The sequence below is a fragment of the Polistes dominula genome, unplaced genomic scaffold (assembly GCF_049000335.1).
Source record: "Polistes dominula isolate Pdom_NZ unplaced genomic scaffold, Pdom_raw_medaka contig_24, whole genome shotgun sequence".
In the NCBI taxonomy this organism is placed as follows: Eukaryota; Metazoa; Arthropoda; class Insecta; order Hymenoptera; family Vespidae; genus Polistes; species Polistes dominula.
The window spans coordinates 4,672,802-4,689,825 of NW_028301150.1; the positions used below are offsets into that span (position 1 = coordinate 4,672,802).

At 24.9% G+C, this 17,024-nt stretch overlaps 4 protein-coding genes across 6 annotated transcripts; 2 read left to right on the forward strand and 2 right to left on the reverse strand.

Moving 5' to 3' along the window:
* Positions 1-184: 184 nt before the first annotated feature.
* Positions 185-3,527, reverse strand: LOC107065565 (uncharacterized). The gene is given in 8 exon segments (XM_015319402.2): positions 185-1,160; positions 1,162-1,625; positions 1,715-1,878; positions 1,958-2,255; positions 2,323-2,484; positions 2,602-2,739; positions 2,829-2,891; positions 3,302-3,527. Coding segments are annotated over 8 exon segments (1,818 nt in total). The 5' UTR covers positions 3,350-3,527; the 3' UTR covers positions 185-679.
* Positions 3,528-3,590: 63 nt separating this feature from the next.
* LOC107065566 (uncharacterized) lies at positions 3,591-5,561 on the forward strand. 2 transcript variants are annotated; one of them, XM_015319407.2, is made up of 6 exons: positions 3,591-3,796; positions 3,922-4,059; positions 4,230-4,325; positions 4,454-4,626; positions 4,752-4,900; positions 5,317-5,561. In XM_015319407.2, exons 2-6 carry the CDS (start codon positions 3,949-3,951, stop codon positions 5,493-5,495), a joined length of 708 nt encoding a protein of 235 aa, XP_015174893.2. In that variant the 5' UTR covers positions 3,591-3,796; positions 3,922-3,948; the 3' UTR covers positions 5,496-5,561. The 2 variants fall into 2 exon arrangements, with proteins under 2 accessions (XP_015174893.2, XP_015174891.2); XM_015319405.2 differs by having other exon boundaries at positions 3,596-3,796; positions 4,230-4,337.
* Positions 5,562-7,525: 1,964 nt separating this feature from the next.
* On the forward strand, positions 7,526-8,954 carry LOC107065398 (uncharacterized). Its single transcript, XM_089177723.1, has 5 exons — positions 7,526-7,666; positions 7,746-7,893; positions 7,971-8,100; positions 8,183-8,529; positions 8,617-8,954. Exons 1-5 carry the CDS (start codon positions 7,648-7,650, stop codon positions 8,828-8,830), a joined length of 858 nt encoding a protein of 285 aa, XP_089033849.1. The 5' UTR covers positions 7,526-7,647; the 3' UTR covers positions 8,831-8,954.
* Mer (ezrin/radixin/moesin family protein merlin) lies at positions 8,922-14,621 on the reverse strand. Of its 2 annotated transcripts, XM_089177720.1 has the most exons (9): positions 14,007-14,620; positions 13,775-13,904; positions 13,274-13,479; positions 12,839-13,066; positions 12,539-12,748; positions 12,330-12,436; positions 11,305-11,434; positions 10,872-11,207; positions 8,922-10,787 (listed from the first exon to the last, which is right to left on the reverse strand). In XM_089177720.1, exons 1-9 carry the CDS (start codon positions 14,103-14,105, stop codon positions 10,410-10,412), a joined length of 1,824 nt encoding a protein of 607 aa, XP_089033846.1. In that variant the 5' UTR covers positions 14,106-14,620; the 3' UTR covers positions 8,922-10,409. The 2 variants fall into 2 exon arrangements, with proteins under 2 accessions (XP_089033846.1, XP_015174897.1); XM_015319411.2 differs by having other exon boundaries at positions 12,330-12,748; positions 14,007-14,621.
* Between the last annotated feature and the right edge of the window lie 2,403 nt (positions 14,622-17,024).

Sequence of the window (17,024 nt, forward strand, 5' to 3'; positions counted from 1 at the left end):
CGCATTATAAATCTGTTTTTTTATTTCAGCGTATTGAAACCAGCACTAAAGTTATACACACATATGTAAAACACTCTGTATATCAATACAAATAAATATATAGCGACGCAAGCCTTAAGCTCAGGATTTACAGTAAATAAAAAAAAAAAACGTCGAAAATTTAGAAAAATCCAATAAAAAAAAATAATCGTGAAACACTTATATTTCTTACTTCCATATCATACCTATGAGCCTAAAAATACAAACAATTCTTATAATTATAAGTAATTTTATCTACATGTGTATAATATGTATATAATATTAAATTATATATTTATTAAGCAGCTCACGCATTAAACCCTGTTACTGAATTATACCTAACATTCTTTTCCTTTTCAGGTCTAAATATTTTTTTATTAACAAATAGATTCATCTTCGAATGTTAAATTCCATTAATTTATTTTTATAATGTTATAATTATATGTATATTTTTGAATATTATAGATTTATTTTTTGTTTTGTTTTGTTATTATTTTGTTTTTCTTTTCTTTTCCTATGTGAATATTTTCGAAAGTTCATCACAATGTCAAAGTATCACTTGAAATTATTTTTGTTCGTTTGTTAGATTAATTATCGTACATAATTCTAGCTAAATATACATAGACCGAAGTTAGAATTATTAACTTACACTTTCTTCCGTTTATTTAGAATTTAAATCGTTCATGCTGCTACTTTTTTCTTTGCGCGTTGGAAATGACGTTGTTGAAATACCGACTAAAGATAATAGTGGCAGTTCTTTTATACTAGCTGATTTTTTTCTTAATCTTTCGAAAGATGTTTTACATTGAATTCTATGTAACTCGTTGTTTGATAATCGTTTACTTTTCGATGAAAATAAATTAACCGATTTTATTGGTGAAGAATTGGCACTATAACAAGTAGATGTTGATAAATTGTTTAAACTAGGACTTGTAACGTTTGTCATTACCTTGTCAATAACATTAGATTCTGTACAATCATATAATTTTGGCATACTGTAATTATGTTTAATGTCTTGTAAATTGTTTATGGCTTTTGTTTGAGATTTTGAATTATTTAAATCAATTTCTGAGATTCTTTTTGATAAATACGTAGTAGACGTGTTTAAATTTACTACTTTTTCTGAACTTTTTACTGTTTCTATAGGAGAATTTTTTTGTATTAGATTCCTTATATAAAGATTTAGTAATGTCGTTAATATATTTTGATCTTGCTTGAACTGAATTGAAAATATTATGACATAATGATTGCAAACTTGTTGAACTTGATACTGATGGTACACCCATGAATTTTTTACTTATTTCTATATCTGTAGATAATTTTTCTAATGAATTCACTGTACATTCAGAAGACTCTTCACTTTTTAAATTATCTGTAAAATCAACCATATTGTTCTTATCCCTTAAATGCATATCACATATATTTTTATCAAAGATGTCTCTTAACTTTCTCTCATCATTCTCTGAATCTTTAATATTAAATGGAGAGCAATTTAATTTTTCCATACTAGCTTGTAACTCTAATTCCCATTGATTAGATGTAGCTTCGCTACCATCTACAGATCTTCGACCAAGATGCCCGATACACGATGCATTCTTAACATCATCCTGAAATTAAAAGAATTAGATATGTAATATATATACTATAAGACTGAATAAAATTTTATTAAAAAGAAAAATAAAGTTTTTATGCTAACATTATCTCGTTGATGGTGAGTATTTTTCCGATATTCATTATCTATAGTAGACGTTATATTTTTATGATTTATATTTTCAAAATCCATTTTGTATGTCATATTATCTCCTGAACTAATCAATTCTGCACCTACACCTGGTTCTCTCGGCCCATTAGCAAGTATATCTATAAAAGTAGTAACAAGATATATGTTTGCAAACAACATATATTACAACTATAGGCAGTCTTTTTGTATCAATAATACCATTATCTTTTCTTTGTTGATGTATTTGATTACTAATGTCTTCTAAAATACGAAGACTCGATGCATAATTATTTTTTGCATCTTTTATTGCTTTCTGCAAATACTCCACTCTTTCCTTTTGCGTTGTTAACATCTGATCGCACTGAGCTTTCACTTCAAAGTATGGCCTAGATTTAATGATATAACGACGATATTTCTCTTCCAACTGAAATAACTTTTGCTCTGCATCTTGAAATATCATTGCTTTCCTATGATGTTCCCTACCACATTCTGCTTTTTGATTTTCTGCATCCATAACCTACATATTATTTGTTTATTATTATCTTATTGTACAGATACTGAAATAAATAACAAAAACTATTTACTTTAATAGTAGCATGATTCAACATATCCTGCCAAGCTTGGTCAAATTTCCATTCGTGTTGATGTGATGTAAACCTTGTTTCGGCCAAAGCCACAGTTTCTTTAGCAGCTGCATGTATTTCGCTAGCTCTTTGAAATAATTGAGCTTGTTTTTGACATTCCACCTAAGTAGAGATGTAATATTAAAATATAAAATAAATATTAGAAATTTTATTCTCTTTTACTCTCTCTCTCTCTCTTTTTTATAAACATTAAATCTATACTTATATATCAAGACTGACTTGTGCTAAATGAGCTATTTCCAAAGCTTCATAATAACATCTTGCTTTTTCAATACATGTTATTCCTAATTTGTCTGCTACTTCTTTCAATCGCCTTGTCGATTCAGAAAGCAATTGTCTAAATGCGGTATGTGCTTCCTACATACACATTTATATAAATATTAATAATTATAACAGATAGTAAAAAAGAAAAATAATCAGACTGATATCTTATCTCGTTAACTCACATCTAATTCAGTCTCAAGTTTATTAATATCATCTGTAGCATTGTTTAAATTCTCCAACTCGATCTAAAAAAAGAATACTTATATCATCACCATCATCTTAAATCATAACAACATTATTGTCAATAAAATTATTTAATGAAAATTATATAATAATATAAAATAAATAATATTACATTAAAATTCATAGAAAGAGAGAAAGTGTATAATTATATGTTATTAATCATATATAAAAATAAAAATTCATAATAAAACATAAAAGCATAGATAACTAGGCCATTGTACCAGGTAACAAAGTAGTACGGGCGTTACTTACAAATGTCAAAAGTACATAACCTTATTTTCGTATACATCAACTATCTATATACGAAAATAAAATAAATAAAATATGATAATACATGAATAAATAAATATAAAAACAAATAAAAAATATAATAATAATAATGTTATAATAAAAATTAATATCAATGAGTCACCTGTATACGGGGATCTAAAGATCCTTCGGCGTCCTCCGCGACGTCCATAGTTCGCTTTTTGCAACATTTAATAAATGTCAGCTTTAAAATCACATTTTTTTATTCATAATATTCATTAATACATACGCATATTATAATAATCTCAGGAAACTTTAAACATTGTCAATGTAATATTGTAGTATACATATATAGATCCCCATGTAACGCGTAATTAGAAACTTATATTACTCACATTTCGAAGCAGCAGACATGTATATACTACTCATTATAGTTCAGGACAGGTTATCCAACAGTCAGTAGTAAGTAGTAAGTACTATCAGCCACAGCCAGTACTAGCGCTATCATGATATAAGTCCACGTCAGATCTGCATGGCTGTTTGTACAACTTAACCTGAAACAGTGAACACAGTAGTGATTTGTTAAGAAAGAGAAAGTCGCATATATAAATACATATTCATTTACATATCTTTTCTTTCCTTTTTAAATATAATTAAGGTACTTTTTATTTTTTTTTTGTATACTATTCAAAATAATAAGTTTTTCATTATCAACAAAAGAAATTGTTAGTATTTATTGTTTGATTGAAAGGAACAGGTTTCTTATTTACCGGTTTGTTACAGTGATTATTTTCAAAGCAGTGTTTCAAAATGTATTGGACTCTGTGGTTACTTATTGGATTTTTTGGAGTAGATAATACATTTGGACAAGGTCAAAGGATTGCACCAGGTGTACCTCCTCAACATTATCAAGTTCAGCAGGTATACATTTATTCTTATTATCCTAAGAAACATATGGTATATTTGGAATAAGAGATTCAATGTTTCCCTGTCTTTTAAAATTGTATTTATTATTAAGGAACATCATTTCTTATGTTTCTTGTAATAAAATATTTTTTATTTTAATAGAATTTATTTATTTTTGTTTCTAGCCCAATCAGCAAATGCACCAACAAATGCACCAACAAGTGCCACAACAAGTGCCACAACAAGTACCACAACAAGTACCACAACAAGTACCACAACAAGTACCACAACAAGTAAATCAGTAAATTAATATATAATGAAAATATATGGTTAATATATATAATATATAACAGCTCTAAAAAAATTGAATCTTTTATTTAATTTAATTATTGTATCGATATAACATCAGCAAGTTCCAGTACAACATGTTCATCAAGCACCGGTACAACATGTACCAGCTCATCAAGTGCCTGTACAACAACAGGTACCTGTTCAAGCCCCTGTACAGCAACAAATGTACAATCACAATCATCAACAACCTCAACAAATACTTAATGCTGCCAATATAGCTCAGGAAAAAGCGTAAGTAACATAATAATTTTATAAATAAATTGAATATCAACATTTACAAGATATTTAGTTGAATTTGTTAATAACTTGCTATTTAACTTGTATTTAACTTGTATTCAAAAGTAATATTTTTTTAGTCATATCGCAGAACATATGGAAGTTCCAATCGATACAAGTAAAATGACGGAACAAGAATTGCAGTTTCATTATTTTAAAATGCATGATTCAGACAATAACAACAAATTAGATGGATGCGAGTTAATAAAATCTCTCATTCATTGGCATGGTAAATATAAAAATTATATTTCTACATGAATTAGATACTATATAAGCAATATGTTGTATTAATAAATAAATAATTTTTTTATACCGGGTGAGTCATTTAAAACAGGCCATCTGAATAACTCGATTGTTAATGGTGATAAAAAGAAATGTGTCAGGCGAAACTTACTTGGTTTCGAGGATGGTATAATATATGAAAGTTAATTCATTATTTTTATTATGGTTCTTTTTTTATTTTTGCTTAAAGGATAAAAAATAAAACCGTACCGTATGACAGTACGTTACATGTACACAATATGGAACTGTATCACTCTCTAATCAAAGTAAGTTTCGTCTGGCACATTTTTATCTATTACCAATAACAATCGAGTTATTTAGGTAGCCCATTTTAAATGCTTTACCCGGTATATGTATATATAGAACAAAGTAATAAGGAACCTGGAACACCGAGTGGCGGAGACAAATTATTTAAGGATAGTGAATTGATCAATTTAATCGATCCAATTCTTGCTGTAGATGACATGAATAGGGATGGATATATAGATTATCCAGAATTTATCCAAGCGCAACAAAATGCTGCTGCTAATGGTCGACAGTAATGAAAATAATTTCTTGTTATGAAATTACGGAAAAGAAACATTAAAATTATTTCTTATTAAAAATAATACATTTTATATCAGTTTCATTAATTTTATTTGTTGAGATTTATTTAAATGCTTTTGCATTTCATATAAACATACTCTTATAGTTTTACTTATTGTTTACGGTTATAAGACATTTATTTTCTATAGTAGCTTATTATATACTCAAAATATTACATATATATAATTAAAAATTTACAAATGAGCAGAAATGATTAAAAATATTGAGTATATAATAAATTGCAAACACACACACAGACGAATCTATATATATATATATATATTTTGATATATATATTAATAAAAATTAAATTTAAAAAGAAATATACATATATATATTGTATTGTGTATATGGAGTGTGAAAAAGAAAATATACAATTAATTTTTATTGATATACCATATAAAATAATTATTAGTCACAAATATCAAGGTAAAAAGTAACTTTTATACAGTGTATTAAAAATAATTCCTTTATATTGTTTATAGTATTATGCATTTAAAAATATGCAACCGGTTGATTAGATTAAAACAACGAAAAGGTTTGCATATAAGAATACATATGGATATATATACATATATATATATATATTACACAGAGTTGTAAGTAAAGTTACTAACCAATTTTTCAGGCTACTAATATTTATTTTAAGAGATTTATTTGTTCATTTAGCAGGTATAATATTTTTCATCACTCTGTATATATAACATAATAATAATAATAATAATAATAATCCTATTACTTAAATTATAGAAAACTGAAATTGATATCCATAATAAATATACACACGTTAATTAATAAACATTGGTCTGTATATAACTGTGATATATATAAAAAAGATTATTATCAAATATACATACAGTAAATAACTTTTTGATATTAGTTACTTGAACACTTAGAATATTAATTTTTTATACAAATGAGATAATATTAATTGTATATTAGAATTAATCTCATATTCTCATATTATTATTAATAGTAATAATAAAAAGAAAAGAAAATTTATATTAACAGTTGTATTTGTTGTTAAGGTACAAGTATATATATATTGAATTACAGAACTATTCGTAATTACCTCCACTGTTAATTTTAAATAATGGATATTTGATTATAATGCACTTTTAAAATTCTTATATCTAGAAACCAATACAGGATTATTAAACTTTCAAATTAATATAAGTTTTATTATAAAAGAACATTTTAATGCTAGAGAAATAAAATTGTACATAAATGATAACAAAGTTGATCTCACAATACTATTCGTATCTACATAAGAGATATAATGAAAATATATTATTAATTTTTTATTAAATGATATTCTTTGTATTTTTTAATACTTTTGAAATGATGGGACATATTCTGATGAAATTAATTTTGTTATCATTTATGTAAAAATTAACCTTTTTTTTTACAATAAAATATTCTTTTATAATAAAATTGATATTGATGATTAAATGTTTCATAATCCTAAAATGTATTTCTCTCTATAAAAATTTTGAAACATTGCATTACAAGTAAATATTAATTGTTTAAAATTAACGATGTGGAAGTACGAATACTTCTGTGACTCACTATATATTTATGTATAAAAACTATCTGTCAAAAATAATTGTATTAAAGTAGTTTCTATGTAATATGAAAACAAATATATTAAAACAATTGCATAATAGTAAATACAATTTTACTTTGGATTTTTTTTTCTATTTTTATGCGTCATAAATGTGACAAATATTTTTTATTGTGAAAAATAAATAAGATATTTTTCTAATTATATTACAAAATAATTAAAAGTATTGCTTTATGTGAGAATGTATGAAACAATGAACGATAAAAATAATCTTATGACTTCTTATGTAAAATGGTCTAAAAGGTGCATATATTTTGATGTATAAGTGCATTTATTTGTATCAGATATATTTTTGTTTTTTCCTTTAAATTATTATTACATATCATTATCATTATTTATTCCCATTGAATTTTGACTTCTCGTTGAGTTATTGATTTAAGTTATTGACTTGTGAAGTATAGAAGACAAAATGAGAAAAAATCCATACACATAGGCTCGCCAAATTCCATCAACGTGTTTTGCAGATTCAACAAAATTTGTTCAATATGAGATGTGGCGAAGAAGGTAAATTGCACGTAAATAAAAAAAATTTGTATACATGTGCATTTTTATACTATTATATCAATATAATATATATTAACAGAAATTGAAGAAATAAAAGTGATAAAAACAACATGCTCAAAATGTAATAATGATAATGATAAAGAAAGCACTTATAATTTTTCACACATACAAGATTTATGTCCTGTCGATAGGAAACGAATATCATTATTAATCAAACATTTGGCAAAGTAAGAAATAATTATTCTCATTTACTATACATTCTAAATTTAATACATATATATATATATAATATATTTATACATAGATGCACTCGTGAAATGCACGAAGTAAAATCTGATTTAGCTGTGAGTGAATCTGAAAAAAAAGCATTACTAGAAGAATATCAAATATTTCTTAATCGTCACAACTGTGAAAAGAAACAATTAGAATATAAAGTAAAATGAATATATTTTATATAATTTATTTTCTCTCTTATTTGTTATATATTCTTATTTCAATTTCCTTTTACATTTTTAGCTTTCCGAAGCAAAAACGAAAGGAACAAGTTTAAGAATTCAAATTATACAAGCGCTTGAATTGTTAACGTGTCAATTGATGGCACAAGAAAAACAATTTATGAGTTTAGTTGAAAATGTTAGAGATCTTTTATGTGAGAAAATAATTATTCATGAGATTATTAGTCAAAAAGAAATAGAGAAAAGTAATCTTATTGCAAAAATTCAAAGATTGAAAGAATCTCTTAGATTAGAGAAATTAATGCATTCCAGAGATTTAGCTCAAAATTTTCTTAAAAATAAAATGGTTGATAAAGCATCTCAAACAACTGATGATCTTCATTCGTATACAACAAAATATGACATTAGGTATATATATTAATGTTATATTTAATATAATCTAATTTTTTTATGCAAAAAAATAATTAATAATGATTCAATATAAATCATTTTTAGAAGATATAATATCGAACCGAATCTTAAACGTTCTCAAGAAATAAAAACTAAGAGTAAAAGTGATTTGGATGAACCTACTAGCGATGGAACACTGATGCGTGATTTATTTTTTAGAGTACCAAATATTGAAGATAATGAAAGTTTATATATGATGCCAACATTATCGAAAGAATTTAATCAGATTAAACCTTCCACTTCTTTTATATTCAATTAAATATATATATATAAAAAGAAAAAAATAATAATACATTTGCCATTAAACATATGGTTTATATAAAAAAGGATGTCTAAAAAATGTATGAATGTATAAGTAAAAATAAATCGTTTAATATTTAATACATTGAATACTGATATCAATTTTTAAATCTTTTTATAATTATACTAATAACGTATACATTCTATAATGAAAGCATAACTGGAATAATCTAGCTACTACAAAATTTAGAAATAATATGAATGAATTGGTCAGAATGAATGAAAAAAAAGAGAATATTTAGATTATTTTAAAAAAACCAGATTTAAAAAAATAATAATAATAAACTATAGTAGTACTTGTGTCTAAATTCACACATTTACATTCATTTCCATACAAACGTTCCATACGCTCAATACATATAATATATGCAGGAATTATTGTTGAGTCATTTCTAATATAACAAATTCTAATTCGCATTGACAATTAAATACGTTTAATTTCTTTTACTTAACGTATTTTGCAGTCTATGGCCATTAAAACAAATTTAATGATATCTATAAATACATTATTATATAATATGCACATTTAATAACAAAATATATAAGCACACATGATATCAATTTTAATAATTATTTCTTTTTTTATCGCATATATATTTTTAAGGCATTATTATAAGGCACTTTTCTTTAAATATTAAAGAAATAAAAAATAAAAAAATAATAATATAAGCTAATTATTTCAAAGTATAATAATTATTGGAATTTTTTCAAAAATTTTTATCTTATAGTATCACTCTGTATAAACTCTATTGCTACAAAGCACTGTATCACTGTGTAAATACACAGAGATGTGACAATGACATGACAATGTATTTTTATATAAAAAAATAAGAAGAGTTCTTATTTACACAAATTAAAAATTTTCGAATGAATCTATATATACTTTAATTTACATTGTATGTAATATTTTGAATCTATGTATTGTAGTAATATGAAAAATCCATAAATAAAAGGATATATATATATATATAATCTTATTATATTATATTTTATATATATATATATATATATATAGCAAAAAATACAATTGATTCAAATTTTCTAAGGAATTATTACCGAAGATTTTGATTATATTTAATTTAAAAGAAAAATTAAATATTTAAAAACTAAGATGTAAACGCATTTATCATATATATAATATGTATTCATTGATATCCCTGTATTTTAATACCTACAGGTATCTACTTCATTTAAAAACATATAAATCAGAGAAAGTACATAATATTGTTCTTTCATCTTCCAAGATAAAAGTTTTAGAACTTTAAAATTATTATTAAGAGAGTTCGTCATTAATAAATTCATAAAAATATAATCCGATAATCGGCATATGTTAACACAAATTTCAGTAGCTTAATGATCATTAGAAAAATGATATGAATGCATGACATGAATACATATACATAGCCTTTTCTCATTGTTTTTTTTTTTAGCTATAGAAATATGCAAATATAAGAACAAAAATGAATGTTTTCTTAATAACATTCAAAATCGTTAATCCCTATATTTTGTATAACACAGATCTTTTATATTCTTTTATATTATAATTCTTCAAAGAAAGCAACTCTAGCTTTAGTAGAACCTGATTTAACTTTTTTTAATGTACTATATTTATTTTCTCCAAGTCTCATCTGTTCCTCATGTAACTGATCAAATTCGCACTGTTTTTCACCAACTTTCATTACTTCTATTTCAGATCGCAATTCTCTTAACTGTTCTTGTAAATGTTTACTCTTCTCCCAATAGTCAACTCGTTCTTTCTCTATCTCTAATGATAATTGATCTACATCACCATCAGCAATAAGATCATACGAGGTTAAATCGGATGGTAAAGGTTCAGTATCTAATTGCAAATTTTGAAGATCCGCTTGTAAATCTGATGTAAATACTTGTGTCGAAGGGAACAGATTTGGAACGGGCTATTTATAAGAAAAATAAAGGTTACTATATTGTACATAATAAAGATTAAACAATAATATTTATCTAAATTTGATTTTACTTACTGTTATAGCAGCAGTATAAGCATTTCTACTAAGAAATTCTAAAAGTTTTTCTTTAGCTTCTTTTTCAGCAATGCGTGCTCTTAACAATTCATCTTTCAATTTTTCTGCCTCTGCAGCTCTTCTCTCTGATTCTTGTACCAGTCTTTCGGTCAATAATTCCGCTTCCCTAGTCTTTCGTTCTAAATGTACCTTCTCTTCTTCAGCTTTCATATTGTTTAACCGAATTCGTGTTATTTCTTGTTCAGCTTCTGAGGCTTTTTGACTAAGGAGCATTGCTTCCTCTTCTGCAACCCGACTCTTCTCAGCTAAAAGATCTGCTGTCTCTTCGGATCTTCTCTATAATAATATATATATATTGTAACATATATATATATGTTATATATATATATATATATATATGTTACAAACTATATATTATTATAAATATTCTTACAAGAGCTTCATTCGCTAAACGAATTTCTTCTTGATACTGTAAAAGGCGTTGTTCCATAGCAGCCTTTTCTCTTTCAGCAGCTTCCCTTAACTGCTTTTCTCTTGCCAACTTATTTCTTTCAACCTGTCTCCTAGTAAGATTAGTAATCAATTAAATACTAACGAATTTGAATTACTATTCTCATCAAGGCTCCTAAGAACTCGTAAAATTTTTCATTTTGTTTTTTATATTATATTTTTTATGTATTTTTTATAATTTATAAATTATTACTGATACAAAAAATCAATTTATTAAATAACAAATAATAGCATGCAAACCACATTTACCAATAATTCCATTGTGGCAGTATTGAAAACATGTATGTCCTAAATTTTATTTATATAATGTATATGAGAGTGCTCAGGAGCCTCAATGAATTATGAAAAATTCTTTTGTGAAGAGCTATTACCTGAAACATTCAGTAAATCATAGCATGTAGTATCGATGAATATACATATTTACTGTATTGTGATAAATATATTACTTATCTACAATTAAAGAGTATTTTAATTAAATCTGTTTTTTTTTTTTTTTTACTGATGTAAGTAAAAATTATTTGTGTAATTTAGAATCAGCTTTTAAAAATTTTCTTTGAAATTCATTTTGTATGTTTTTAAATATATACAATAAAATAATATGTATATAAGTCATCTAATTTTCTCAATACCCCCGAACCATTTTTAGAGAAGTATATTCTAACATACGAAGATACTTTCGTTGTTTTAAGGTCTTCTAATCCAAAGCACATCCAAGTAGATGGATGAAACCTGTCTCAAACTTTTTGATAAAAATTAGTAAAAATATAAATTAATTAATTTCTTCAAATATAAAAATAATATCATACCTGAATGATGTAGAACAATTGTAAGTATTAAAAAAAGAAAACGATCATCAATTTAATTTTGATTTGTATTAGCTTTCATTAGATTTCTTTAACTAAATGACTAAACTAATAAATTTTGAAAGAAAAAGATAAATATATTTACCGTGACTTCTCTTCTTTGGCTTGAGCCTTCATCTGCTGTACCTCCATGGAGTCAGGCTTGCGTCTTCGCATAAATAGATCATGGTTGCCAATACACAGGTCCAGGATCTTAACAAATAATATGTGAGCACCTTCGTCACTATTATGTTCGTCCAACCCTAAAGCTATCAAACCCTTCACCCAGCTGGCAACATCTGACTGTTTTTTTACCAGTTTATTCATGCGAACTTTCTGCGAGAAGAACACGAAGTTTGGCGATGTCTTTTCCACTGGTTTAATGACAAACTTCTTATCATCGAAGCTAATATGTCGAATTTCAGACCACGTAAATGTAGTTTTAGGAGCGAGCTTATTTTCCTTTTCATAGATATTTAGTCCCAATGCTGTTACACCAAGCCACAAATTTGTTTCCTTTTTGTTCTAAAATTGAAATACAAATATGTATTGTTAAAACTTTAAATCAAATTGTGCATTATTTAGAAATGATAAAATTTGATTAATCTTACTCACACTAATAGGAAAATAATTCACACCATACATATCCAGATCTTGAGCAATTTTAAGGTATTCCATTTCAGCCTCGTCTCTAGACATTCCACGATGATCAGCATACCAAATTTTAATTCTATCTTCCCACATTTCAGCAGTCATTTGATATTGATCTATGACTCTTTGTGGAAGCAGATCTTCACTGGCCAGCATTCCTGGGCGGTATGAAACTTCATCATAGTCCCCATACTAACAACCGTGCAGTAATAATTATAATCAAAACATAGCAATATCTACATATACTTGTACGCCTATGTATACATTAAACTTATCTGCCAAAAATCATCATGTAAGATAAAAATCAATTTAAAAATAAGTTCAATTATGTATGCAAAAATTATCAATTTTGACCCATACGTGAAGAAAAGAAAACTTATATTATATCTTTAAAAATACCTTTGCCTGTACAGCATACGAAGCAAGTAAAACAGAAGCTTCTGGAGGACAATAAATATCCATCGACAAAATAGCTTGTTTCACTTGAAGGAAGAATAAATGTTGTGTAACTTCTTGTACCAATTCTTCAGACACATCTTCGGGATAAAATTTAGCCAGAAACATAAAAGGAGTAGTGGGTTGTTGTGAAATGCCTTGATCTTGTACTACAATGTAAATAACATATATTTTATAACAAGTACTACGATTTACTAATTACAAATGCAATTTAATCCCTTGACATAAAAATAAAATGATAATATATAAAATAAGATTGATAATTAATTAACACTATAAAATAATAATTTAATAATTTTGTAAAGTGTGATACTTCTCAAAGCAGAAATAGCTAAAAATAATTCTTGACATCTCGTAGACGTCAAAGTTTACAATGACACATGAAATAAATGACGTTTCAGAGACGTCATTGTATGTCAAGGGGTTAATCCCAATGAAGTTTACCTTTTTTATCTAACTTCAACCAAGATATAAATCCTTTAGAATCTTCGTATTGAAGACCAAAATACCATGTTTCCCTAAGTCCAATAGTACGGCACACTAAATCAAACAAATCTCTTCCTGTAGATCTCCACTGTAAAGATAAATTAAAAAATATTTTATAGAAAGAAACATTAGAAAAGAAAAAATAAATTTTAAGAAAATATTAATATAAAATTAATCATAAATCACTAACTTCTAAATTAAATTCCAATTCTGCATCCAAGGTAGAAACTTTCACTGGAAAAGATTTCCCCGATTTTTTCCTCCGAAATTGTGGCATTTTACTTTTCATTGTATTCACTAAGCATTAGAGAAATTGATATAACCAATTTCTAGACATTTTAAAATTGTAATAGACATTCTATGTTATAATATAATATTATTGAAATATGTAGTATATTCATGTGTTATTATTGCAGAGAAGTAGTAGGATTAAAATAGACATCACAAAATATAAGTAATCTCTGATGAGTTAACCTTATTTACACATGTTTTAATATTAATGCGGTATAAAAAGGGGATCAATTCACACACACAAAAATACGTTAAATATATCTTATTTTGACTACGATGTTAATAACTAAAAGATGTCATATAATCTGTCTCAATAAAAGTGTTTCAAATATTTGAAAACAAATCTCGTATCTTTTTCACTACTGAATTAAAGATATCTTCTTTTATTTGCATCCAATAACGAAACGGATATTTTTCATTGACCAATAGCAGAACTGAATTAGCGAATGAATTTCTTCACTATATGCTTACGAAAAGAACACGATCGTAACATCGTTAAAGATAAATAATTTCCATAAAAAAAATAGAGTCTTAGATATTTTTTTATTTTAAAGATTTAAACTATATATATATATATAATTTCTCCCACACAACTTAAACTAGTCACGCTACAAAGATATGAAAATTTATCCACATTGTTCGAAACGCCATCTAGTGCATTAAATATTTGTAAACAATATTTATATTATAAACATATTAGCATTACAGTAAACTCTCAATGTAATTATGATCTTGGGGATGAGTAACTTCTTATAGTGTATTCTTAAAGGGCGCAACTAATAGTTTAAATAATTTTTAAAAATTAAAATACAAAATATTTGTACTTACTAATCAAATAATTTTTAAGTCAGTGAGAACTGAAGCCCGCGAAATTTTAAAATTGTTAAAAATCGGCGAAAAAGTCCTTTTAACCTTTTAACTTTTTTTATAAAATATGTTTATTTGATATAAAAATTTTTATAGGAGCAATAAGCATATAACTTATTATTAAATATAAATTAAAATTGTTATTGACTTTAACGTTACTTATAATGATATGTGTTATCATAGAACTGTATTTATATCATAAATATCATTTCTTTATAATAACACACTAAAAATTAATAATATTTTCCCCTCGATTACTTTGGGAAAAAAACATAATAAATATTAATTTATTTATTATGTAAATAAAGTTGATATATTAGAAAAATAATAATTGTTTACATAATTTTATGTTTAATTTTTATCGTTTTAATTTTTCGAGAGATATAACTCTTATTTTGCAATCCTAATATCATGATTATCTTCGAATTAATATAATTCTAAGTAATTTTACATCTTGTATAACTATGTGTCTAATTTTTTATTGTATGTATATACAACATTAAAATAATTATCTTTATGTAATACGTGTACTCACATATTTATCTTATATATAGATATACTATACTAAATAATTTTTTTTACAAATTTTCTCTTATATTATGAAAATTTTTTATTTTTTTTATTCCTAATAGTATCACAAAGTATTTATGCTACTTATTATATATAACATATTTCATGAATGAAACCAATATAATTGTTTACAGGTATTATTATATTTTTTCAATAGCAAAAATATATTATAATTATATATATTTTACATGATTCTTAAATAATATTTTTATCTTAATGTTATGACAACTAAATCTTTTTTTATTCTGAAACATTTTTTTATAATAAAATTAATGTTATTAGAAATAATTTATTAGGTTCAGTAAAAAGTTCGTTAGTATTTTTTTCACAAGAAAATTACATAAAATGTTTTAATTATGTAAAACGTAGGAAACAATTGTATACATTAAAACAAAAACCATCAAAAACAGTTAAAGTTGAATTGTATGATAAAAAAGTATTGTTCTCGATTTGATCAACTTATTACCAAGAACAACAAGTTACCATCAATGCGAACGGACTTTTTACTCAACCTAGTAAATACTTATATAAATTATATGTGATATTTAATTTTGTAAATACTATTGTATTAATTATTTTTTTAAGAAATATTCATTTCTAATTTAATGAAACATTTCATAGTTATGTAATAATCGTCTTAAGAAATAATACGTGTAGTAATTTCATGATTCTTTATATATGAGTTTGTATTTAATACATGCAAGAGAAATTTGTGCATTAAAATTGTTCGATAAAATAATTATTATAAGGAACTAAATGCATGTATTATATATAAAAGAATATCGTATTTCGATAATAACAGAAAATATATTCTTATAAAAATATTATTCATAAAAGGGGTGATTATTGAGTATCAAAAGTTGTGCTTTTAATTGGTAATACATAATTATTTTCTTGTATACTTACACAAGATAAAGAGAGCATGTAATAAATATTGATAAAGAATTTTCATTAGAAATATATCAGAAGTTAAATAGATAGCCTTAGTTATAAATATAAGACCAAGATTAACAAATTATAATATTTTAGCAATTTCAAATTTATAAGTTTAAATTATTAAGAAATAAAGTCAACAATATTCAATATAAATATTATATAAAATCTTTCCATAACATGATATTTAATAATAAAAATCTTTTTTAATGTAAGTGTAATTTTTTTCTACACATGAATGATTTGAATTTATTTATTATGAATAGAGAATTATTGAAATATATAAAATATAATGAATAAAAAGTGAATGCTCTCAATACTCAAGATTATGTTATTAAATCAATTATAAAATTATATTATGCACATGCATTTGTATATATATATGTGTGTATTTTTATCATCCCAATTCAAACATATTCTTATCATAAAAACTTTCAAGCAAAATCATTCTTCTATGTACAGACAATTTTCAGATGTATTCAATTTTGTTTTCTTTGATATAAAAAAAGATACTCTATTTCGATAGAACACAATCAAGTATTTTACA